The 26,156-nt window shown below is 44.5% G+C and overlaps 1 protein-coding gene across 1 annotated transcript in view; it reads left to right on the top strand.

Moving 5' to 3' along the window:
• LOC143805518 (uncharacterized) overlaps positions 1-23,597 on the top strand; it is a 55,472-nt gene extending 31,875 nt beyond the window's left edge. The window contains exons 4-6 of the mRNA XM_077284982.1: positions 12,979-13,132; positions 14,026-14,127; positions 23,189-23,597. Coding sequence (XP_077141097.1) covers positions 12,979-13,132; positions 14,026-14,127; positions 23,189-23,247 — 315 coding nt within the window. The 3' untranslated portion in view covers positions 23,248-23,597. The remainder of the gene's footprint in view (positions 1-12,978; positions 13,133-14,025; positions 14,128-23,188) is intronic.
• Positions 23,598-26,156: the final 2,559 nt, after the last annotated feature.

Below are 26,156 nucleotides of genomic sequence, written 5' to 3'. Positions count from 1 at the left end.
GAAGTTGTCTTCCAGAAACTGGCAGTAGGTCTGGGAGTTGACCTTCACTCCATCCTCAACCAGAAAAGGTCCCACAAGTTTATCTTTGATACCAGCCCATACCAGTACCCCACCTCCACCTTGCTGGTGTAGCGCCCCCCACTGCCGCAGGGCCGAGGGGTACCCGGTACCGGGCCTGTGAGTCTCTGCTCTGGGGTTGTCACGGTGGCTAGGCCCGGTCCGTGACCCTGCCGAGGGGCGTACAGTGATAGATATGTTGGATGATGGTAGTGATGAGGCTGTGGTGGTGCGGTGCAGTAAATAACGAGGACACCAGGTTGCAGTCTCTTTACCTCTTTACTGAAGATCTCTGGGTCCTCAGTCCGGAATCCGGATAACCAGGCTGCGCAAGTCCGGCCGGCCCAATGGCACCTCCGGAGTTCTCCTAGCAGGTGGAAATCTGTGCCTTCATTCTAGCGCTAGGTGTTGTGGTCCTTCCCTGCTGTGCTTACAGAAAGTCCCCACAACTGTTGTGTCTGTTTCTTAAGTTCCCTCACAACTCGATTAGATGATGTTCTGCTAATCCTCCGTCCCTCCCTGGTGTTCTGGTTGGGACGGCACCCGTTTGACGGGTAGGCTCAGAGCTCTTCCGGGACCCTAGAGTAGCCCCTCTCCACAAGTTGCCCCCCAAGACTGCATAGGTGATTTAGGTGAGACAGCCCGCCTTAGACTGACTGTCCTGCCGCTGTTTGGAGTATTGCTTGAAGCTGAATGTTATGATACTCCCTCGGCGTTCCGGCCACCGGTAGTGCGCCTCAGTAGGATGTTGCTTCGGTCTTACAGCACGACTCCTACTGGTATTTCTCCTTTTGCGTGATCTCGTTTCTCACTCAGCACAATCTATCTCGCTTCTAATCCTTCCTTGGGCACCGCCGCTATCCTGAGCAGGCACGGTCCCGTTACGTTCATTCAAGTTGCCAAGCCTCTGCCAGGATCCCACCCCTGACAGAGACCCTACTGTATCTTCCCCCACAACACCCCCTGCCACAAGGTGTTGCCTGGTTCCAACCCAGTCAGCTTTCTGATCTAACCTCCTGCCTGACCCCCAGTTTACCCACTATGGTGGGGAGTGGCCTAATGAATAGAACCCTTAGCTCCCCCCGGAGGCCTGGCTGTGAAATGTATTGGTGTCTGTGATACCTGATCAGATGAACTCCTTCAGTGCCATCAGACGCACCATAGCTCCCCATAGTGGCGGAGCCACAGTACTGCAACAACCAGGACTCTGGGGCGCTGCACTGGCGTCTGAGTCGGAGTGGAGCTCTCTGCTCTTTACTGATCCAGCCTCTGGCCCATCCATCTGGCCCATCAAGAGTCACTCTCATTTCATCAGTACATAAAACCTTTGAAAAGTCAGTCTTAAGATATTTCTTAGCCCAGTCTTGACGTTTTATCTTATGTTTTTTGTTCAAAGGTGGTCGTGTTTCAGCATTCGTTACCTTGGCCATGTCCCTGAGTATTGCACACCTTGTGCTTTTGGTTACTCCAGTAACGTTGCAGCTCTGAAATATGGGAACACTGGTGGCAAATGGCATCTTGGCAGTTTCACGCTTGATTTTCCTCAATTCATGGGCAGTTATTTTGCACCTTTTTTGCCCAACACGCTTCTTGCAACCCTGTTGGCTATTTGCCATGAAACGCTTGATTGTTCGGTGATCACGCTTTAAAAGTTTGGCAATTTCAAGACTGCTGCATCCCTCTGCAATACATCTCACAATTTTGGACTTTTCAGAGCCTGTCAAATCTCTCTTCTGACCCATTTTGAAAAAGGAAAGGAAGCTGTCTAATGACATCAAAACCTTATATAAGGTGTGCTTAATTACTACACAACACCCCTCCTCATTACAGAGATGCACTTCACCTGATTTACTTAATTGGTAGTTGGCTCTCAAGCCTGAACAGCTTGGAGTAGGACAACATGTATAAAAAGTATCATGTGATCCAAAACACAACTTGCCTAATAATTCCGCACACAGTGTAGTGTCAGTGTATAGGTAACACACTGACTCACCAGTGACGTCTCTAGGTGAAGTTCTTCATCTTTCATCCAGCCAGGACTCGTCTCTGCAGGAAATACAGTTATCTCGAGCTCCGCTTGCAGAACACATTACTTCTACATTACACCACATGAAGAAAAAAAGGCGATAGTGTCACTCTGCACAGTAACAGGACCACCCCCCCCCCATTTAAAACAGTATACTAAAAAAATAAAATAAATAAATCACTGCAGTACTAATATCCCTTAATTAGCCCCTATGGTAATAATAATATCGCCCATCCTGGCCCTGTGTTTCTCATTCCTGGCTCCAGCCATATGTTCTCGCATCCTGCCCTCATGAGTATCCATCCTGCCCCATATGATCTCCCCATCCTGCCCCATCGGTCTCCATCGTATCCATCTTGCCCCTATGATCCTGCACGATCTGTCGCCAATCCTGCCACATGTCTTTCATTCTGCCCCGTATCTCCAATCATGCCCCGTGTCTACATTCTGCCCATGTCTCCAATCCTGCCACATCTGCCCCCAGTGTGTCCAGCATCTCTGCCCCCAGTGTGTCCAGCATCTCTGCCCCCAGTGTGTCCAGCATCTCTGCCCCCAGTGTGTCCAGCATCTCTGCCCCCAGTGTGTCCAGCATCTCTGCCCCCAGTGTGTCCAGCATCTCTGCCCCCAGTGTGTCCAGCATCTCTGCCCCCAGTGTGTCCAGCATCTCTGCCCCCAGTGTGTCCAGCATCTCTGCCCCCAGTGTGTCCAGCATCTCTGCCCCCAGTGTGTCCAGCATCTCTGCCCCCAGTGTGTCCAGCATCTCTGCCCCCAGTGTGTCCAGCATCTCTGCCCCCAGTGTGTCCAGCATCTCTGCCCCCAGTGTGTCCAGCATCTCTGCCCCCAGTGTGTCCAGCATCTCTGCCCCCAGTGTGTCCAGCATCTCTGCCCCCAGTGTGTCCAGCATCTCTGCCCCCAGTGTGTCCAGCATCTCTGCCCCCAGTGTGTCCAGCATCTCTGCCCCCAGTGTGTCCAGCATCTCTGCCCCCAGTGTGTCCAGCATCTCTGCCCCCAGTGTGTCCAGCATCTCTGCCCCCAGTGTGTCCAGCATCTCTGCCCCCAGTGTGTCCAGCATCTCTGCCCCCAGTGTGTCCAGCATCTCTGCCCCCAGTTTTCAGCATTCTGGCCCGGGTCCCCCGGATTGCCACTCTCGGCGAAGCTCCCTCCTCGCAGATGAAGCGCGCACTCACTGGCGACTGACAAAGACATCAGACGCCGGAGACGTGTGTGCTGCGGCTGACATCAGCTGCCAGCCTCCGATTGCGCAGGCCCGCACGTCAATAGCGTTAAACTGCTGCAGTGCTGGTAGGGGTCCGGTGAGCAGATGAGACAGGGCCCGATGCGGGCCCCCTCTGCCCATCGGGCCAATACGCCAGTCAGAGCAGTAATGCCCTGATGGCGGCGGTCAATCTGTGGTGTGGGGGGGCCCTGGGCTACTGCCCAGATTGACCTCATTATAATCCGCCCCTGTGTATATCATTTGTTGTGAGGTTATACATTCATTTGTTTTAATAGCTTAAATATATTTTTTTTCTAAAAAAAACATTTTTGTAATAGGGATACATTAGATGGATGTTATAAGTTCTATGTATCAGAGTACAAAGCTGGTTGTAGACTGAGTTAAGTGAATCAATGAGTTATCTTGCCTATCCCAAAGCCCATCCTCATGCCCCCTCCCCCCCCAACACATCATGTTTTCAGGATTTTCTTTGTACTGCACATGTGTGAGAACCTGTGGGAATGTCTGATGCCTTATAATTCGTATTATCACCTATGCAATACTAAGGAAAACCTGAAAACATGACGTGTGGGCCTTGAGGACTACAGTTTGGGAAACACCGGTCTGTAGGGTAACTCTACATCCTTTTCTCTCTACTCTCCTTAACAACTTTTCTAGGCTGGGGTCACACTAGTGTATAAAAAAAAAAAATCGGTCCAATGTTGATACAGAAAAATAGGATGAGTGTCATGCAAATATAATGAAATTTTTTTCTTCTCTCAACTAGCCTCCATATGTGTTGTTCTCTTTTACATACTGTAATCTCTATGTAATTTAAAGCTAGCTTTCTAACTAATAAAAGCAATCTTATATATCGATATGGAGTAGATGGATAGCTAGAGTGAGAGCTGGCCGTCAGATATTTAATAACCAGTAAAGGCTAAGCAGACAGCTGTGAGCTGATATTAACCCCTTCCCAACCCATGACGCCACGTAGGCGTCATGAAAACCCGTGCCAATCCGACCCATGACGCCTATGTGGCGTCATGGAATGATCGCGTCCCTGCAGATCGGGTGAAGGGGTTAACTCCTATTTTACCCGATCTGCAGGGAGAGGGGGAGTGGTACTTCAGCCCAGGGGGGGTGGCTTCACCCCCCCGTGGCTACGATCGCTCTGATTGGCAGTTTCACTTTCAACAGCCAATCAGAGCGATTTGTAATATTTCACCTGAAAAACTGGTGAAATATTACAATCCAGCCATGGCCGATGCTGCAATATCATCGGCCATGGCTGGAAACACTAATGTGACCCCCCCCACCCCACCGATCGCCCCCCCAAGCGACCGATCTGTGCTCCGCTCCCCTCGGTCCTGTGCTCCGCTGCCCCGTGCTCCTGCCCGCTCCCCCCGTGCTGCTATGCCACCCCCCTGTGCTCCGACGCCCCCCCCGGGCCCCGATCTCCCCCCCCCCCCCTTATACTCACCGAGGCTCCCGGTGTCCGTCCGCCTCCTCGCTGGGCGCCGCCATCTTCCAAGATGGCGGGCGCATGCTCAGTGCGCCCGCCGAATCTGCCAGTCGGCAGATTCGTTAAAAGTACATTTTGATCGCTGTGATAGAACCTATCACAGCGATCAAAATAAAAAAATAATAAATTAACCCCCCCCTTTATCACCCCCATAGGTAGGGACAATAATAAAATAAAGAAAATATATATATTTTTTTTCCACTAGGGTTAGGGTTAGAACTAGGGTTAGGGTTAGAACTAGGGGTAGGGTTAGGGTTACGGGTAGGGTTAGGGTTAGGGGTAGGGTTAGGGTTATGGCATGTGCACACAGTGCGGATTTGGCTGCGGATCCGCCGCGGATCGGCAGCGGATTGGCCGCGGATCCGCAGCGGATTGGCCGCGGATCCGCAGCGGATTGGCCGCTGCGAATTCGTACCAGTTTTCCATCAGGTTTACAGTACCATGTACACCTATGGAAAACCAAATCCGCTGTGCCCATGGTGCGGAAAATTCCGTGCAGAAACGCTGCGTTGTATTTTCCGCAGCATGTCAATTCTTTGTGAAAGCGTTTTACACCTGTTCCTCAATAGGAATCCGCAGGTGAAATCCGCACAAAAAAACACTGGAAATCTGCTGTAAATCCGCAGGTAAAACGCAGTGCCTTTTACCTGCAGATTTTTCAAAAATCGTGCGGAAAAATCTCACACGAATCCGCAACATGGGCACATAGCCTTAGGGTTAGGGTTGGAATTAGGGCTAGGGTTGGAAATAGGGTTAAGATTAGGCTTGTGGTTAGGGTTACGGATAGGGTTAGGGGTGCGTTGGGGTTACAGTTGTGGTTAGGGTTGGGATTAGGGTTGGAATTAGGGTTACGGGTGTGTTGCGGTTAGGGTTGTGGTTAGGGGTGTGTTGGGGTTAGGGTTGTGATTAGGGTTAGGGGTGTGTTGGGGTTAGTGTTGAAGTTAGAATTGAGGGGTTTCCACTGTTTAGGCACATCAGGGGTCTCCAAACGCAACATGGTGCCACCATTGATTCCAGCCAATCTTGCGTTCAAAAAGTCAAATGGTGCTCCCTCCCTTCCAAGCCCCGACGTGCGCCCAAACAGTGGTTTACCCCCACATTTGGGGTACCAGCGTACTCAGGACAAACTGGGCAACAACTGTTGGGGTCCAATTTCTCCTGTTACCCTTGCAAAAATAAAAATTACTTGCTAAAACATAATTTTTGAGGAAAGAACAATTATTTTTTATTTTCACGGCTCTGCGTTATAAACTTCTGTGAAGCACTTGGGGGTTGAAAGTGGTCACCACACATCTAGATAAGTTCCTTCGGGGGTCTAGTTTCCAAAATGGGGTCACTTGTGGGTTGTTTCTACTGTTTAGGCACATCAGGGGCTCTGCAAATGCAACGTGATGCCCGCAGACCATTCCATCAAAGTCTGCATTTCAAATGTCACTACTTCCCTTCCGAGCCCTGACGTGTGCCCAAACAGTGTTTTACCCCCACATATGGGGTAGCAGCACACTCACAACAAACTGGGCAACAAATATTGGGGCCCAATTTCTCCTGTTACCCTTGTGAAAATAAAAAATTGCTTGCTAAAACATCTTTTTTGAGGAAAGAAAAATGATTTTTTATTTTCACGGCTCTGCGTTGTAAACTTATGTGAAGCACTTGGGGGTTGAACGTGCTCACCACACATCTAGATAAGTTCCTTGGGGGGTCTAGTTTCCAAAATGGGGTCACTTATGGGGGGTTTCTACTGTTTAGGCATATCAGGGGCTCTGCAAACGTAACATGATGCCCGCAGACCATTCCATCAAAGTCTGCATTTCAAAACATCACTACTTCCCTTCCTAACCCCGACGTGTGCCAAAACAGTGGTTTACCCCCACATATGGGGTATCAGCGTACTCAGGAGAAACTGGACAACAACTTTTGGGGTCCAATTTCTCCTGTTACCCTTGGGAAAATAGAAAATTGTGGGCTAAAAAATCATTTTTGAGAAAAAAAATATTTTTTATTTTCATGGCTCTGCGTTATAAACTTCTGTGAAGCACTTGGGGGTTCAAAGTGCTCACCACACATCTAGATTAGTTCCTTGGGAGGTCTAGTTTCCAAAATGGGGTCACTTGTGCGGGAGCTCCAATGTTTAGGCACACAGGGGCTCTCCAAACGCGACATGGTGTCCGCTAATGATTGGAGCTAATTTTCCATTCAAAAAGCCAAATGGCGTGCCTTCCCTTCCGAGCCCTGCCGTGTGCCCAAAAAGTGGTTTACCCCCACATATGGGGTATCATCGTACTCAGGACAAACTGGACAACAACATTTGGGGTCCAATTTCTCCTATTACCCTTGGGAAAATAAAAAATTCTGGGATAAAAATCATTTTTGAGGAAAGAAAAATTATTTTTTATTTTCACGGCTCTGCGTTATAAACTTCTGTGAAGCACCTGGGGGTTATAAGTGCTCACTATGCTTCTAGATAAGTTCCTTGGGGGGTCTAGTTTCCAAAATGGGCTCACTTGTAGGGGAGCTCCAATGTTTAGGCACACAGGGGCTCTCCAAACGAGACATGGTGTCCGCTAACGATTGGAGCTAACTTTCCATTCAAAAAGTCAAATGGCACGCCTCCCATTCTGAGCCTTGCCGTGCACCCAAACAGTGGTTTGCCCCCACATGTAAGGTATCGGTGTACTCAGGAGAAATTGTCCAACAAATTTTAGGATCCATTTTATCCTGTTGCCCGTGTGAAAATGAAAAAATTGAGGCTAAAAGAAATTTTGTGTGAAAAAAAAGTACTTTTTCATTTTTACGGATCAATTTGTGAAGCACCTGAGAGTTTAAAGTGCTCACTATGCTTCTAGATAAGTTCCTTGGGGGGGTCTAGTTTCCAAAATGGGGTCACTTGTGGGGGAGCTCCAATGTTTAGGCACACGGGGGCTCTCCAAACACGACATGGTGTCCGCTAAAGATTGGAGCCAATTTTTCATTGAAAAAGTCAAATGGCGCTCCTTCCCTTCCGAGCCCTGCCGTGCGCCCAAACAGTGGTTTACCCCCACATATGAGGTATCAGCGTACTCAGGACAAATTGGACAACAACGTTCGTGGTCCAGTTTCTCCTTTTACCCTTGGGAAAATAAAAAAAAATTTGCTAAAAGATCTTTTTTGTGACTAAAAAGTTAAATGTTAATTTTTCCCCTCCATGTTGCTTCTGCTGCTGTGAAACACCTGAAGGGTTAATAAACTTCTTGAATGTGGTTTTGAGCACCTTGAGGGGTGCAGTTTTTAGAATGGTGTCACTTTTGGGTATTTTCAGCCATATAGAACCCTCAAACTGACTTCAAATGTGAGGTGGTCCCTAAAAAAAATGGTGTTGTAAAAATGAGAAATCACTGGTCAAATTTTAACCCTTATAACTTCCTAGCAAAAAAAACATTTGTTTCCAAAATTGTGCTGATGTAAAGTAGACATGTGGGAAATGTTATTTATTAACTATTTTGTGTCACATAACTCTCTGGTTTAACAGAATAAAAATTCAAAATGTGAAAATTGCAAAATTTTCAAAATTTTCGCCAAATTTCCGTTTTTTTCACAAATAAACTAAAAAATTATCGACCTAAATTTACCACTAACATGAAGCCCAATATGTCACGAAAAAACAATCTCAGAATCGCTAGGATCCGTTGAAGCGTTCCTGAGTTATTACCTCATAAAGGGACACTGGTCAGAATTGCAAAAAACGGCAAGGTCATTAAGGCCAAAATAGGCTGGGTCATGAAGGGGTTAATAGACTGGGAAGCTCCATGGTTATTGGTTTCTTCTGCTTTCCCTTAGCTGGTTAATAAAAATGAGGGGGACCCAAAGCCATTTTTTTTAATGTAATTACTTCTTTAATACCTAAATACAAGTACAGAAAATTATACATGCACAGCATTAATGATATATTTCACTGACATAAGTCTATTTACTCTATCTGACTGGTGACATGTCGGTTTTCCTTTTGAGATGTGTGGGTAAAAATCAGACTGCACATGCACGGTCTGCGTGCTGTGCAATTTGATCTTTTTCGGGGTTTTTTCCCTCACCCATTAACTTGAATTGGCGACTGCCATCCAACTTTCACAGACAATGGCAGCTTGCTGCAATTTTTATTTTTCCTTTTTTTCCTCCACCTCCGTCTGATCCAAGCTCATCTGCAAGTTTCTCAGCACTTACTGATTTACTAACCTAGGTCAGCGTGTAATGCGACATTTCCTCGCACTGCACTTGTCCAGTTTATACGCCGGTGTGAGAGCCCTAAGCTGATTTGAGTCTAATCACAATTTCGACGCTGATTTGGTGAAAGATCTGCTTAAAAGTTTGCCAACAGTACCAATGAGCTATTTAAAGGGGGTTCACAGGAACAATTTTTTTTCCATATATACATAGGCTTGCAGATCATGAAAATAACATGCATACTCGCTCCTCAGGTCAAGCTATTCCTCTCCTTAGCTGGTCCGTTCTTTGTTGACTGGCTGCAGCGGTCACATGCTCTGTAGTCATATCACCACTGCAGGCTGGCAATTAAACATCTGCAGAGAATCATTAATGGACCTGGCCAGGTTGTGTAAGGCCGGCGTCACACTCAGCGTAAGACAATATGGTCCGTTTTTTACGGCCGTAATACGGAGAAATGTTCCCAAAATAGTGATCCGTATGTCCTCCGTAGGCAGGGTGTGTCAGCGTATTTTGCGCATGGTATCCTCCGTATGTAATACGTATGGCATCCGTACTGCGATATTTTCACGCAGGCTTGCAAAACCGACATCTAATGGATTTATGTGCTCAAATGTCCGTTAAAACGTATATACAGTGTGTATCTATCTATCTATATCTATATATATCATTGAGACACACATTATATATATATATATATATATATATATATATATATATATATATGTATGTATGTGTGTGTATATATATATATATATATATATATATATATATATATATATATATATATATATATATATATATATATATATATATATATATATATATATATATATATATATATATATATATATATATATATATGTATTTATATTTAATTCAGCGCGATATATGTGAAAAGCCGGTAATTAAATTGCCGGCTTTTCATTTCTCCTGCCTAAACCCGACATGATATGAGACATGGTTTACATACAGTAAACCATCTCATATCCCCTTTTTTTTTGCATATTCCACACTACTAATGTTAGTAGTGTGTATGTGCAAAATTTGGGCGCTGTAGCTGCTAAAATAAAGGGTTAAATGGCGGAAAAAATTGGCGTGGGCTCCCGCGCAATTTTCTCCGCCAGAATGGTAAAGCCAGTGACTGAGGGCAGATATTAATAGCCTAGAGAGGGTCCATGGTTATTGGGGCCCCCCCTGGCTAAAAACATCTGCCCCCAGCGACCCCAGAAAAGGCACATCTGGAAGACCCTCGCTTGGCAAAATAATAAACCAACAATATACATACCTTCGGATGAACTGTCAGGTCCCACGAAGTAAATCCATCTGAAGGGGTTAAATCATTTTACAGCCAGGAGCTGCGCTAAAGCACTTGCTCGTGGTTGTAAAAACCCCGGGTGCTGAAAGGAAAGCAGGGTGATCTGTACTTACATTGAGTCGCGGTGAGGCGCCCTCTGCTGGATGAACTCATATGAACTCGAGCGTGGGAACTTTTCCAAGGCTGCAGTTCATGAGAACATCCACCAGAGGGCGCCTCACCGCAACTCAATGTAAGTACAGATCACCCAGCTTTCCTTTCAGTACCCGGGGTTTACAGGCACGAGCGAGTGCTTTAGCGCAGCTCCTGGCTGTAAAATGACTTAACCCCTTCAGATGGATTTACTTCGTGGGACCTGACAGTTCATCCGAAGGTATGTATATTGTTGGTTTATTATTTTGCCAAGCGTGGGTCTTCCGGATGGATTGAGAGCAATAAAATACTAAAACAACCTGTTTGTTTATTTCATTAAAATACTTTTTAATAACGTGTGTGTGTGTGTGTGTGTGTGTGTTTTAACCCTTTCAGACAATTGGATTAATAATGGATAGGTGACATAATTGACACCTCTCCATTATTAATGTGGCTTAATGTCACCTTACAATAGCAAGGTGACATTAACCCTTCATTACCCCATATCCCACCGCTACACGGGAGTGGGAAGAGAGTGGCCAAGTGCCAGAATAGGCGCATCTTCCAGATGTGCCTTTTTTGGGGTGGCTGGGGGCAGATGTTTGTAGCCAGGGGGGGCCAATAACCATGGACCCTCTCTAGGCTATTAATATCTGCCCTCAGTCACTGGCTTTACCACTCTGGCGGAGAAAATTGCGCGGGAGCCCATGCCAATTTTTTCCGCCATTTAACCCTTTATTTTAGCAGCTACAGCGCCCAAATTTTGCACATACACACTACTAACATTAGTAGTGTGGAATATGCAAAAAAAAAAGGGGATATGAGATGGTTTACTGTATGTAAACCATGTCTCATATCCTGTTGGGTTGGGGAAGGAGAAATGAAAAGCCGGCAATTGAATTACCGGCTTTTCACTAACACTGCTGCGTATTTCTCGCAAGTCACACTGCTGGTCCGTGTGGAATCCGTATTTTTCTCGCCCCATAGACTTTCATTGGCGTATTATTTGCGCAATACGCTGACAAACGCAGCATGCTGCGATTTTGTACGGCCGTAGAAAGCCGTATAATACGGATCCGTAATATACGGCTGATAGGACCAGACCCATTGAGAATAATTGTGCCGTTTGTTTGGCGAGTTTTACGGACGTATTTTCTGCGCTCTTACGTCCGTAAAACTCGCTAGTGTGACGCCGGCCTTATGGTGTGGAGTTTTTTTTTTTGTTTTTTTCATCATCTGCAGACATATGGATAAATGCTTTATTACCAAACACCCAATCTTAAAGTTGTCAGGACTGTTACCTAAGGGGTATTGTAGCAATGTCAGATAGGATAGGGTTAAATTCTAAAACTTAATTATATGCACATGCCTAGCTTTTTACAATAACCAGGAAATAAATTCACCTTGGTGTGTCAGACTGTTGGTGAAGCAGAGTTGTGTACTGCAGGTGAGTGACTTGCCAAAATGCGAGCTGTAGCTGAGAGAGATGTCTGGATGTCTCTCTGTATTAAAACTGCATGGGTCAGCTAGGAAAGCTGAGTAGTGTGTGTACTGAGAACCATGTGGAAGTTTTAGCCTGTTCAGCGTTAACTGTGGGTGGAGCTGAATACTTTGGTTCTGGAAGCGGCTGTTTTTTTTGTTTTACATCCTTTTTGGACTAAACTGCATTGTTTATATGAATGCTACCTGAGAGCGTGAATCCCTACAATATGTACACAAGACATCTTTTAGCAGAGTTTTTCTAGCAAAAGATGCGTCAGGAATATACTGTGACACTTCTCCTGATGAAGAGTTAACGAAATGTGCGTTGGGGAGGTGGGAACGCTGCAGAAAGCTGGTGACTTTTACATGTAATTTTATATATGGCTCTTTGAATCCCCCCCCCCTTGTCCATTTAACACCAGCACCTTTAGAGGAACATGATATACTTATACTACACTATGCATGTCTCATTTCACCTTCTGCATATGCCTATGTTCCCCTACATGTGTATCTAGCAGCATCCTTTTTTATTTTTATTTTTTGTACGTTTTAGATTTACAATAATAGAAATCTTTTTTAATGGGCAAATATAGTCTGTAGGTTTTCCTACTCTCCTTGTATCAGGAAAATACTTGCAGTGTCTTTTTTTTTTTTTTTTTTCTTCTTCTGCTTCTTCTTCTTCTTTTATGACTTCTTTTGCAGCTGGTTTGACACCAGCGTTTTCGTATTGATAGTGAGCAGCTTTTAAGCACAAGCCATCAGAAGAAAATCACTTCTATATATTTCATATATTTATTCATTTTGATGTTTTGTTTTTTTAAGTGCAAAATGTGTTTTGTGTGTATATATGTATATATATTACTGTTATACATAAATTATTACGCTATAGTTTTATCTATTAATTGTTAAACACAGAATGCTTAGCATATAACAAACTTATATTAACATTTTCTACAGTGGCATATCTTGAGAAATAATGGGTATATGCAAACATCTCCAAACATGACTTATATTTTCCCAAACAGAAAAGGATTGATGTGCCCCCATTTCCTGCATCTTCCTTGGTTAAACCACCTTCTGGACTTTCTACCCAAATATATGCTGGGAAAGTGCAGAGTGGTCCTGGTCCTCTGAGTGCTGCTCGTTCCTGTAAAGTTCCTTCATTGAATCCATCTTCTGGTAAGAACCTTATAAGATTCCATTACTGACTGCCTGTACGTATTTCTTTCATAGTTAAAGGGAACCTATCACCCCGTTTTTTTCGGTATGAGATAAAAATACTGTTATATATGGCCTGAGCTGTGCATTACAATAGTGTAGTTTGTGGACCCCGATTCCCCACCTATGCTGCCGAAATACGTTACCAAAGTAGTCATTTTCGCCTGTCAATCAGGCTGGTCAGGTCGGATGGGCGTGGCTTCTTCCCCCAGATATTGCGTAGTTTTCCGTTGGTGGCGTAGTGGTGTGCGCATGTCCAACGTCCCCAATCCTGCACGGGGGGGTGAAAATAGCAGCGATGTCCGTTATTCCATTGGTGGTCGGTGGGCGCGGCCATCTTCCTTTGGCCGCGCGTGCGCAGAAGCGGCGCTCTGCTGGCCGCGGCTTCAGGAAAATGGCCGCGGGATGCCGCGCGTGCGCAGATGGAGATCGCGGCGGCCATTTTCCTGAAGCCGCGGCCAGCAGAGGCCGCTTCTGCGCACGCGCGGCCAAAGGAAGATGGCCGCGCCCACCGACCACCAATGGAATAACGGACATCGCTGCTATTTTCACCCCCCCGTGCAGGATTGGGGACGTTGGACATGCGCACACCACTACGCCACCAACGGAAAACTACGCAATATCTGGGGGAAGAAACCACGCCCATCCGACCTGACCAGCCTGATTGACAGGCGAAAATGACTACTTTGGTAACGTATTTCGGCAGCATAGGTGGGGAATCGGGGTCCACAAACTACACTATTGTAATGCACAGCTCAGGCCCTATTTAACAGTATTTTTATCTCATACCGAAAAAAACGGGGTGATAGGTTCCCTTTAAATGTTTATATAATTTGTCTTTCGTTGACAATCAGGGTCTGACCCAGCATGGAGTGTCCAAAAAGAGCATGCTTTCATCCGTCCAAGTAATCTAGTAGGTTCGCAAATCCCTTCCAAAATGAAACCTCGTGCCTCAGGTAAAATTGGTGAAAAACTTTAGTGCTTCTATTTCTGCTTGTCATTCACATATGAAAATGTTATCGTTTATCACTATTCTGATACCTTAGATCTGGCCCATTTACTTTAAAAATTCGACCTCATTTAAGCAAGTTGCTTTTTTTTTTTTTAGACTATTTAAATGACTCGCTTCTCTTTTAAGACCTCATGGCTTGATGTTTCACACAAAGCTTAAAGGGTATTCTCAAGTTTCGATGGGATAGGGAAAACTTCCCAATCTTGAGAACTGGGACCCTAAAAGATCCCTGTGAATGGAGAATTGGTCGATCTTGCCTAGTGCCATACCATTTATTGTAATGGGAATGCTGAAGTCCAGCTGAGCGCAGCGCTTTATCTTTGGCGTTCCCATTAAGAATGCATGGATCGCAGTGTACATGATCGACCACCACTGAGTTCGTATAGAGCTCTTCAGAATCTCCGTTCTCAGAATCAGTTGAGGCCCCAGCAATCAAACGCTCAGCAATTAGGAAGTTCTCCTCTATCCAATCTAAACTAGAAAATACACCTTTAACCCCTTCATGACCAGGCTATTTTCCATGTCTTTCCTTTTTTTTTTTTTTCTTCCGTTTTTACCTCATCTTTGTACAAGAGGCATAACTTTTTTACTTTTTTTTTCTGTCCACATAGCAATATGAGGGCTTGTTTTTTGGGGTGGAGTTGTGCTTTTGAATGACACCATTTTATTATCATATCATGTGATGCACTGGAAAGTGGGAAAAAAATGCCAAGTGCATTGAAATTGGAAAAAAAAGTGCAATTCAATTGTTTTGATATATATATTTTTTTTAATTTACCATGTTCATTATACGGTAAAACTGGCCTGGCAATATAATTCTCCAGGTCAGTACAATTATGCACTGTAGCATAGCTGGGAAGGAAAGCATTAAATCTCAGCTCTGCAGTGTTTGATTAGAAGTTCCTGCAGCGTATCTCTAAGAAGCAGGAAATAGATTAATTGTGTGGCAGTCTGCTAGATGAAGTGGAGTTGAGTGTGCTGCTGGTGAGATCAGCCAAGATGTGAGCTGTAGCTGAGAGAGAGAGATGTCAAGGTGTCTCTCCAAATAGAGAGTCAGTCTGCTGGATGTAGCAGGGGCAAATGGGTTAACTGTTGAATGGGCAGATCAAGTGCACCAGACTGGATGTGTCTTAGGCCGCCATCACACTGGCGAGTTTTACGGACGTATGAGCGCATAAAATACGTCCAGAAAATACGCATTGCACACGGCCCAATGATTCTCTATGGGGCAGCTCCTATCTGCCGTATATTACGCATCCATAATATACGGCATGTTACGGGCGTAGAAAATCGCAGCATGCTGCGTTTGTCAGCGTATTGCGCAAAAAATCCGCCAAAGAAAGTCTATGGGGGCGAGAAAATTACGGATTACACACGGACCATGCGTGTGACTTGCGAGAAATACGGACCGGTGTTCTATAGAAAAGCCGGCAATTCAGTGCAGTGTACAGTAAAATCACACTGACAGAATAGAGTAGGTAGAATTAATGTGTACACATAGAATAGAATATAATATATATTATAAATTTTAGAATATTTGAGCCGATGGATCCATGATATGTCAATTTTGGAAGCCTGCAAGAAAAGGACGCCATACGGATGACACACGGTTAAATTTGGCCGTAAAAATCGCATCCTCGCATTGAATACGGAACAGTGTTTTGGGACTATTACAGGGTATTACGGCCGTAAAACACGGACCCTATTGTCCTACGCCTAGTGTGACGACGGCCTTAGAGCTGGAAAGCTAGTGTCCCTCTCTGAGAAGTCTGCCCAAGCCATGTGCAGAGAACCGCAAGTACCAGTGGTTGCTATGGACAATAGTGTTTGGTGAGAGAGACCCCGCTCTGTCAAACAAATCTGAGTAGCCGGGGTCTGTTCTGTTTAGTTAGCACCTGGACAAGGCTTGGGTTTTATGTTTGTTTGTTTTTGTGCTTTGCAACCTGTGGAAAGCAATAAAAACTGCACATTTGGACCAAAATTGCATTGCCTGTGTGAATGCAACCCAATACATAATGCCTAGCTAGTGAAACCCTACAATTGGTGGATGAAATGCAGGTGTGAAATCCCAGAGACCACAGGCAGTTGCAGTGTAAGGATTGAATGTCCTCTATAAATGTGGCTACTGGGTAGCAGATCCAGTCTGAAAGCATGGATGAGATGTCTGTCTGGAAAGTTATATTGCCTCAGTCTTATGGCATCGCAAGTGCCGCTCAGAGGAGCGCTGGGAGCAGTCTATCTTTAAGTTGTGAGAAGGAGAACCGAGGTCCGCTATGCCAGTAGACAGCAGTATTGGCCAGTCCAACTCCTACTTCACCTACCCTGCCTGCAGTGCTGTTCCTCATCCTGGTGAGGGGCCTCAGGAGTGCCAGGTGACTGTGAAATAGTGTTTAAGTGATGGGAATTTGGGAGCTTGGTGACCTTGGAAAGTGCCACACTTCATCATGTGCTAGTCCCTGTGGAAATAGGTAAGGTGTATCTCTGGAGACACCAAGAACTGTCTCATGGCCAAGGTAGACATACGCACAGACTGTGGTTCTGTGTCCCATCAAGGCTGTGTCTGCAGATCAGTATGGTGATGATGTGCATACAGCAGAGTCTGTGTGCTTGGTGTAGTCTGTAGGTGGCAGAGCATTGCATTTAAGATGTACATAGATCAAACCAAGATGGAGGGCACCATCACATGAAGGATCAACCTGGAGCATGTCAAAACATGGCTAAATGATGCAAAAGAACAGAAACAGGCAAAACAGGGATCACCATAAAATCTAAATACTTTGTGTACACAGAACCACACAGAATATTTTTAAGAACATTTAACAATGCAAAAAGACACAAATGCCCACAATGGGGCTATGACTTTCCTTACCCACTACCAGAAGAAATGCAGAAAATATTAGAGCCTTTTACCCAGAGATTAGTGCAAATAACACTCTAGATACACAATCCCTATACCGGATGCTAATCATTAGTGCAAATAACACTCTGATTAGCACCCAGTATAGAGACTGTGTATATACTTTATATAAACTGAACACAATAATACACCTGCTCAGGAACGACAATGTAGGTGGACCATATAGTCAAGCAGATTGTCAATTTAAATGATATACAGTGAAAGTAATGGCCTCCGTGTCCCCTATATGGTGCATGTAAGCTCAAGCCAATAAGTCAGACAGACGTGCAAAAAGGCAACATGAAGCCCAACACACCTTGTTGCCTTGACTTACCGTACCCCCCACTCTTTGAGCCTCAGCCCCTATTCATGGAGATTCGGGCGATCATCAAAAAGCACTTTTACCTCTTATATATATTGGTTAGATGGGGTTTTTCTAGTTTGTATATGCAGGTTTTTCTCATCAAGTGTGCACACCTACACATCTATTATCTAGTCCTGCAAGTGGTGGTGTACTCATTGTATCAGGTGATATATTCCTTGCGTTGGGCGTCGTGTGGTTTTTTTTTTTGTTTTTTTTTTTTGTACATCTGGACAGCCCCATTGTGGGCTTTTGTGTCTTTTTGAATTTTTGATTTTTTTTTTTTTAAGTATTGTGTGTGGTTCTGTGTATACAAATAAAGTATATAGATTTTATGGTGATCCATGTTGTTTTGCATGTTTCTGTTCTTTTCTATCATTTAAGATGTAAACGGTGTTCCCCAGAAGCTGTGAGAAGACAATCCGTTTTGGGAGGGTGACTCCCTGTTGGAACTGTGGATGTAGCATAACTGGGAAGGAAAAAGTTAAATCCCAGCTCTACTGTTTGATTAGAAGCACCTCTGGTGTGTTTCTAAGACTCAGGAAGTAGATTTATCATGTGGCAGTCTGCTGGATGAATTAGTTATGTGCTCACGATGCTCTGTCTCCGCAAGATAAATAATAGTCTATGAATATGCAGCGCCCCAGAGTCCTGGTCGTTGCAGTAATGTCATTCTTCCACCAGGGGGAGTGATATTACGTCTGATGGCAATAAAGGAGATCTTCCTACCAGGTATCACAAACCATACACCACACTTCACACTCCAGACCACCAGGGGGAGCCTTGCTCCTATCTACTAGGGCACTCCTCACAGAAGGGTAAAACTGGTGGGCTGGATAGAAAGTTAGAGAGAAGCTGGCTGGGCTTTGCCCAGGCAACACCTGTCAGGCAGTCAGGGGAAGGAGGAACATCGGAACTGCAGACAGAGGGTCCCTGACAGGGGTGGGATCCTGTCAGAGGCCTAGCTAGACAGAAAGACACGGAGCTGCACCTGCCCCACATGCGGCAGCATCCTAAGAAAAGACACGAAGACAATTGTGTTGCAGAGGGTGAAAAACGAAGTCATAGCACAAGGAGATAACTCCAGAAGGAGTTCTTCCCTGCAATAGGCTGCCTCCTTCTGAGGCGCGAAGCCGGTGGCCGGAACACCGAGGGAGTAACCGTCTCCAAGCCTTGCTCCAGAGACCGGCAGGACAGTCAATTCCAAGTTGGCTGCCCAACCTTAATACCTAGGAGACACGGTGGCAACTTGTGGGGGTCGGGGCGTCTCTAGGGTCCCTATAAACAAGCTTCAGGCCATCAGTCATACGGGTTTGTCCTATCCATACCATCTGGGGGACAGAGAGGAAGAAATAACATCTAGAACATCTACAACAGTTGTGAGGACCTTACCGAGAAGCTCAGCAGGGAGGTACTACAACACACAGGCGCTACAGGAAGGCCACTGATTTCCACCTGGATAAGGGGACTCTGGATTTGCCTTCAGATCGGCTGGACTCTGCCTACCCTGTGGTCTGTACCCTGGACTGTGGATGCTGAAGTCTTCAGTAAAGGTAAAGAGACTGCAACCTTGTGTCCTCGTTCTTCACTGCGCCTTACACCATCCACCATCACCACCTACACTTCTGGGAAGCCCTGGGGATACACTTCACCTGTGGGAAGGTATATCATCTTGCTGCCATAACATCACCCCAGCGGACCCCTAAGCAGCATCGGTCACCCTGACCGAATAGCACAGGTGGCGTCACGAACTACCCCTTTAAAGACCTTTCCCAAAACCATAAAAACTATTCCTTTTATTGGACGTCCCTCGAAGGGCCACGGACCGGGTCGGGCCACCGTGACATCCCCCGAACCAAAGGACCCGGTGACGAGTACCCCATTGTCCTAACCTGGGGGCGATCCAAATACGATGCGGTGATTCTGCATGTGTACAATGAATACATCCAGAATCACCGGGCGTACAACAGGGCGGTGCGGGGTATCCACTGCGTCCAAAGCGCTGGGATTCCGGAATGTGGACACATACCCTTAGTCTGCTGGATATAACAGAGGCAAATGGATTAACTTGTGAATGACCAGACCATGTGCACTAGATTGGATCGGTCTTGAACCTGAAAAGTGTTGAAAAGCCAGAATCCTCTCTGAGAAGAGTCTGCAGAGGCCGTGTGTAGAGAATTACAAGTATCAGTGGTTGCTATGGATAATAGCTGTTTTGTTTTGGGGCTAGGGCAGCTGTGTAAAAGTAGCCAGGGCATGTTCTGTTTAGTTAGCGCCTGGACAAGACTATGGTTTTATGTTTTTTTTTTTGTTTGTATTTTTTTTTTATGCTGTGCAACATGTGAAAAGCAATAAAAACTGCACGTTTGGACCAAAACTGCGTTGCAAGTGTGAACGCTATCTAATGCCTAGAAAATGAATCCCTTCATATATCAAACATGTAAAGTTTTTTTTCTTTTATATAAATGTGCTGAAACATTCGGAGATATGTTAAACCAACACAAAAGATGCTTTTGTCATTTACTAAGACATGAAACTTTTTACATTTTTGAGAAATTGGCTGTGTGATGGCTTTATTTTATTCAAAAGTACAGAGGTCTTCAGCAGACCCTTGGCTGTCATGAAAATTCACCGGCACCCAAGTATCATGCAACAAAACCCCCCCCCCCCCCTTTTCTCGCCGGCATGTGTTAAATGCTGCTGTCGCAGATTGACAGAGGCTTTTAACATGTTAACAGCCATGGGCAGAGCTCCTCTCCACCACGGCTGATAGAGCAGATGATGGCTCAATAAAACAATCATCATCCGCCGGGAAATATGCGGGCACTGAGTGCAAGCCCGCATCAAAGGCAGGGACGCCACATATGACGTACCAGTACACCATATGTAGTGAGGGGGTTAAATAAAGCATTACTAAGGAGTGCTTCTTGCAGTTCCCATTATCACACACTGTACACTATTCAATTTAAGGCTGTGGATAATGGCTTGAATTTACCCAAAGTCATAATAACAATACAAATCCTACGTGGATATGTTATCAGGACCTCTCAGTAGCGTGGTCAATATCCATCGGCCTGCAACTTCAAGAAATAATATTTCTGTATAGATATAAAGCGTTCAAATATATTTAATACAGTTTTGTCGCTGGAGCTTACAATACTAGCCGCATAGATTAGTAAATATATATCTTGAACCTGATGATACTGGAATATTTAGTTTACAGAAGCGCTCCTTCCATCAAAATGCTTATACTCTTATTATATTGCAGTCATTATATTATATGGCATTGTGTACTTACAATTGCTCTTTTTGCCCTTCTACCCAGATAATTCTTCTCTTTTCCATTAGGTCTATGACCTCATGTGATTAAAAACTGCCTAACTGAATCCTTCTAAGCTCTCTGTAGAAACAGGAGGTCAATTTTCTTTGCACAACTCATGAGTCACAACAAAAGTCCTTGTCGGGCAGGAGTGGAGCAGATGGGTCAGGAGGTGAAGAGGGGGATGATAAATGCAGGGATAAGAGACTTCCTGTTTCTACTTCAAGCAGAAAAAAAGAGACTTATCTGGGTAGAAAGGAAAAATGAGCAAATGTAAGTGCACAGTGCTATATAATATAATATAATGATTGTGATGTAATATAATATATTACCAAGAGGATAAAAACTTTCATGGAAGAGCTTCTTTAAAAAATAATTATACAGACATTCCAACATGGATTTTCAAAGTAAGTCATAATGCCTAAGAGATCTAATTAAAAGAACTGTCAAGTTATGTCATGATGCATAGCTCCCAATCGTCCCGAATTTAGCGGGACTGTCTCGCCCCGTCATTGCTTTGTCCTGTCTTTTATAGTCACCTCTCCAAGGTCCTCATTGCTCTGTAGCTGCTCCTCAGGGGTGGGGCCACTTCTCACTTCTACGGGTCCTAATTAGCACGAAACGGCCGGTGTCCGTTCTTTGTTCACATTGCTCACGTGCTGAAGACTTTTATGACACAAAGTTTGGAATTTTAGGACGGTGAGTGCCATCACTTTTCTTCATATTTGGACATTGAATGCTTTTTTTCTAGATTGAGCACCGGTTCCTTTGGGGCGATAAAGCACTAAACGTGTCTTTGTGTGTAAGATTCATTGGTCTAGTATCTGGAAGGTGCAGTGGTGCGGATTGAGTTTGTCTCTTTATTTTAGCTTTATCTATGAGCCACAGCTCTTAATGATGATCATAAAAGATTTTGATAATCTTGACATGTATTGCAGACAGTGATGAACCCAGAATCAGATAATGCATGCACTTTGTATACTGCAGTATTCTTCTTTGTACTTGTATATTGAGGTGAAGAAAGTCATATTTTTTGTTCCTATTGAACAAATAAAAATAAGAAGCAATTATAAAACTGTCATTTAATCTTTTTTTTGCTAGTCTCCCCAAATCTCGAACTCGCAACATAATCGCAGGCAGGAGCTAAACATACTGAGCCACATGCTCTAGTGATGTAATGGGGAGAATTTTGTGTACTTGGTCTGTATTGCAGGCTCTGACTTCACAGGCAGATTACATAGAAATACTCTGCTGTGTATAGATAGATCTCTGTCCCTGGAATCTAAGGGTATGTTTCCACTGTCAGGATGGCCGGCGGTATCGCCGCAGCGGCGAAGCCGCTCGGCGCTAAGCCCCGCCCCCTTTCTGGGACGCGATCATGACGGATGTGTTAACTCTTCACATCCGGGATGATCGCTCTCTCCCATAGCGCCCTGTGATATGCCTTGCGGGGACGCTGCGTCCCCGCAAGGTGTACGGACATGCTGCGATCTGAAAAGACGCGCAGCATGTCCGGAGTCGCAGGGCCGCCGCGTGCGGGTTTCCACGCATAGTTGAGACGGGATTTCATAAAATCCCCTCCACTATGCTGGAACATCTGGACGCTGCTTGTTTGACGCTGCAGCTCTGCGCAGCGTCAAACAAGCAGCGTTTCCTGACCGTGGAAACATACCCTAAAGGGGAGAATAAAATATATATATTTTTTTCTCCTTATAAAATTACTAAAAGATCATGAAAAACACACTTAAAATATTGCCATTTTAACGCTTTTTTTAACTTTTTTTTTTTTTTATCACAAATCAGCAAGTAACATGGACATATTTGATGTCTCTTTAATCGCAACAACCCGCCCAACACCGTGATCAGACTATTTACGGGGATTGGTAAATGGTGCAAAAAATGGTGATTGATATTTTTTTCTCTATTAAACTTTTAAAAATTTAACGCTGAACCTGTGTTCACATATAGCATAAATGCTGCATTTTTTTTTTCTTTTTTTTTTTCTGCAAGTGTCCTCACCACATGAAAAGATAAATATTCTTTGATTATTGCGTGTTTACTGTTTCTTTTATGCATGCTCCCCCCAAATTTGATGCGTTTTTGGTACAGATGTGAATCTGCATTTTTAATGCTTTTTTTTTTTTTTTAATAATCTAGAAAAGCTCTGATTTGATATACTGGCTTTTTTCATACTCTTTTTTTAGAAGTCTATAAAGGGAAAATGCACCAAATCCGCAGAGTTCAACAGCATCTTTGTATGCACTGAGGGCAGAGGTTACATAGAATCACATCCACTTTGCTTAGACATTTAGACCGTATTAGCATGTAGCGTAACGCTGCGGGTTTTTTTTTCTGCTGTTTTTTGCACTGAAATTTTACTATCTTTAAACACATTGAAGTAACTGTCATTTGCACATTTTCTTTTTTAGGTGTACCAGTAAGAAAACCACAAGAAGCTCATTTACAGCCTAATAAGTTATTAAAATGAATATTCACGTCACAGAGGATCCCCTTACATTGTAATAGTCAAGTTGCATGATATGAATTTTGCCCCTTTTAGAAGTGCCATTTGGCTTTACCATCTTATGAATTAAGTAAAAGTCCATCTCCAGGTTGACCATTGTTACTTGTCAGAACATTCAGATATTCTACAAAAATGGTATGTTTTTATGATACCTTCTTTGATTAGCATTCTATATTATAGTTGTATACAATTGTCCAAGCACTTAATGGGAAACTATGGTCTAAGATTCTCAGTAAACATTAGCCAGAATTATTATTTCTTAATGCTGGATTATTAAGGCTAGTGTTTATGCAATACACATCATGCTTAAAGTGACTTTCGAAAATTATTTATAGGTACATTAAGCTACAAAGTTTTACTCCATAGAATTGAAACAGACTACTGACTGCTATATACTAAGAAATGAATCCACAACTTGTATATACAGTAGGGCCGGGCTGGCGTTAAGGAGATGAAATATGGGCAATTACCCAGGTTTCCAAAAATGTTTGGGGCCTCTGCAGCAGGAGCTACACTGATAATGGCATTGAAACAAGTAGAAAATACTCAAATTTGGTGTCTCTGCAAAGTCTGATCTATCAAAATACAAAGTAAATTAGGCCGGGTTCACATTGCGTTAACAGCAGCCCGTTCAACACATGCGATAACGGGCTGCTGTTAACGCAAGTGCCGATATGTCAGTTCGGTAGCGCAGATAGAGCTAGCAGATGCGCTAGCGGTGACGGACCTGGAAACGCTGCAGCCCGCGTCCCAGGGTCCGTCACTCAATGGCGGCACATCGCTAGCGCACGCCCATTGTGGGCGTGCGCTAGTGATGCGTCCGCCGTAGGACTTAATGGCGGCGTTAACCGACTGCGTTACACCGCGTTATGCCGCGGTGTAACGTAGTCTGTCTAACGGACGCCAAAGATGCAATGTGAACCCAGCCTTAAGCTGTTCAACAGCTGCAACACATGCAAAGATTGCCTAACGAACAGACAATCCCTGCACGTAGTGAACAGCCGTGAGACATGCAACCACAGCGACTTGAACATAGTATTAGAGCACGCCGCAGACACTCTATTACTCTATTAGCACTTGAGTATGCTTGGATACCACCTTATCTGAGCACACTCGCTCATCACTAGTTAAACTCCTTATAATAGCAATATAGTAGCAGCACAAGCACACCTTACAGGCTTCTTTCTCCAGATGTTCATGCTATGATTGATAATTTTTTTTAGTTTGTTGTAAACAGATCTGTAAAATATAATTGGGATTAGTGTACCTCCTTAACCCCTTCCTGACCTTGGACGTACTCCCAGTACGTCCTGGTTAGGAAGTACGTCCAGGCGATTTTCTGCTCACGGCTGACAGCTGACATCTGTCCACACCACTCCCGGCACTTCAACCTCTTAAATGCTGCGATCACAGCATGTAAAAGGCAGGCAGAGGGAGCACCCTGTGTCCTCTAATCAGCACCCCCACGGCATCATTGAAACAGCAAGATCGTTGCCATTGTGACCCCATTGTTGTCATGTCAACATCCAGGTCACCAGGCTCTAGCAAACTTGTTACGGTAGATACTGCTCTGTGCATGATCTACTAAGTTTGTGTGAACGCAGACTATCAGTTGTAAAGCAGTGCAACGCTGCAAAACATCAACTCGTCCTGCACAAAAAGAGGCCTCACATGACAGTCGACAGAAATATTGGAAAATTACAGCTTTCAAAATATGGCAAGGCAAAAACTAGTTTTTGCAAAACTGAAAGCATCTTTTAGTGTGTAACAGCAGCCAAACATAACAAAAATTATACCGTAAATCTGGTATCACAGGACTCGTACCGGCCCGAAGAATTGTCTAATCCCTTATACCGCACAATAAAAGGCGTTGAAATAAATAAAACCAATTCTTTATCTGCTGTTGTGTGTTTGTTTTTTCCATTTTGCCACCCAAACTGTTGTGAATTCTGCTCTTGGGCTCCCTCCGGTGGTTGTTAGTGGTAGTGCAGTGGTCTCTGGATTGTGAGCCAGGGCAGGTGTTTCTGCTTATTGCAGCTCTATTAGGTATTTAGGTTTGTAGGATCCATCAATCCCTGCCAGTTGTCCATTGTATCTTGGAGGGATTGCTTCTCTTTCTGGCTCCTCTTGCCCTGCTGTAATTTCAGCTAAGATAAGTGTCTGGTTTTTGTTCTCTGTAGCACGCATGCAGTGTGCTTTTATGTGCAGTGCAATCTATTGTGTTTTTGTCCAGCTTGGACTTTGTTTGGATTTTTCTGTCTTGCTGGATTCTCTGGAGATGCAGATATACATTCTATGTCTTTAGTTAGATGTAGAATATAGTATAGTCTGCTGTGGATTTTTCTAGAGTTTTAATACTGACCGCTTAGAACTCTGTCCTATCCTTTTCTATTTAGCTAGAAGTGCCTCTTTTGCTAAATTCTGTCTTTTCTGCCTGTGTACGTATTTCCTCTTAAACTCACAGTCAATATTTGTGGGGGGCTGCCTATCCTTTGGGGATCTGCTCTGAGGCAAGATAGAATTTCCCATTTCCATCTTTAGGGGTATTTAGTCCTCCGGCTGTGTCGAGGTGTCTAGGCCATGTTGGGAATATCCCACGGCTACTTCTAGATGCGGTGTCAGTATTAGGATTGCGGTCAGTACAGGTACCACCTACTCCAGAGATAGTCTCATGCGGCTCCAGGGTCACCGGATCATAACACCAAACATCACGGTAAGGCTCGGTTCACATTTATCGAGTGCTAAGCGCTTACACCGGGGCTTCCATGTAAATCTCTGAAATAGGTGATTCTGATGGAAGATACCCTATAAGGCCGGCCTCACACTCAGCGTATAAAAATACGGTCCGTTTTTTACGGCCGTAATACACAGAA

This window comes from Ranitomeya variabilis, chromosome 2 (assembly GCF_051348905.1).
Source record: "Ranitomeya variabilis isolate aRanVar5 chromosome 2, aRanVar5.hap1, whole genome shotgun sequence".
NCBI classification, from domain to species: domain Eukaryota; kingdom Metazoa; phylum Chordata; class Amphibia; order Anura; family Dendrobatidae; genus Ranitomeya; species Ranitomeya variabilis.
The sequence above is the reverse complement of the archived record's forward strand: the minus strand, read 5'-3'. Positions and strand labels throughout refer to the sequence as shown.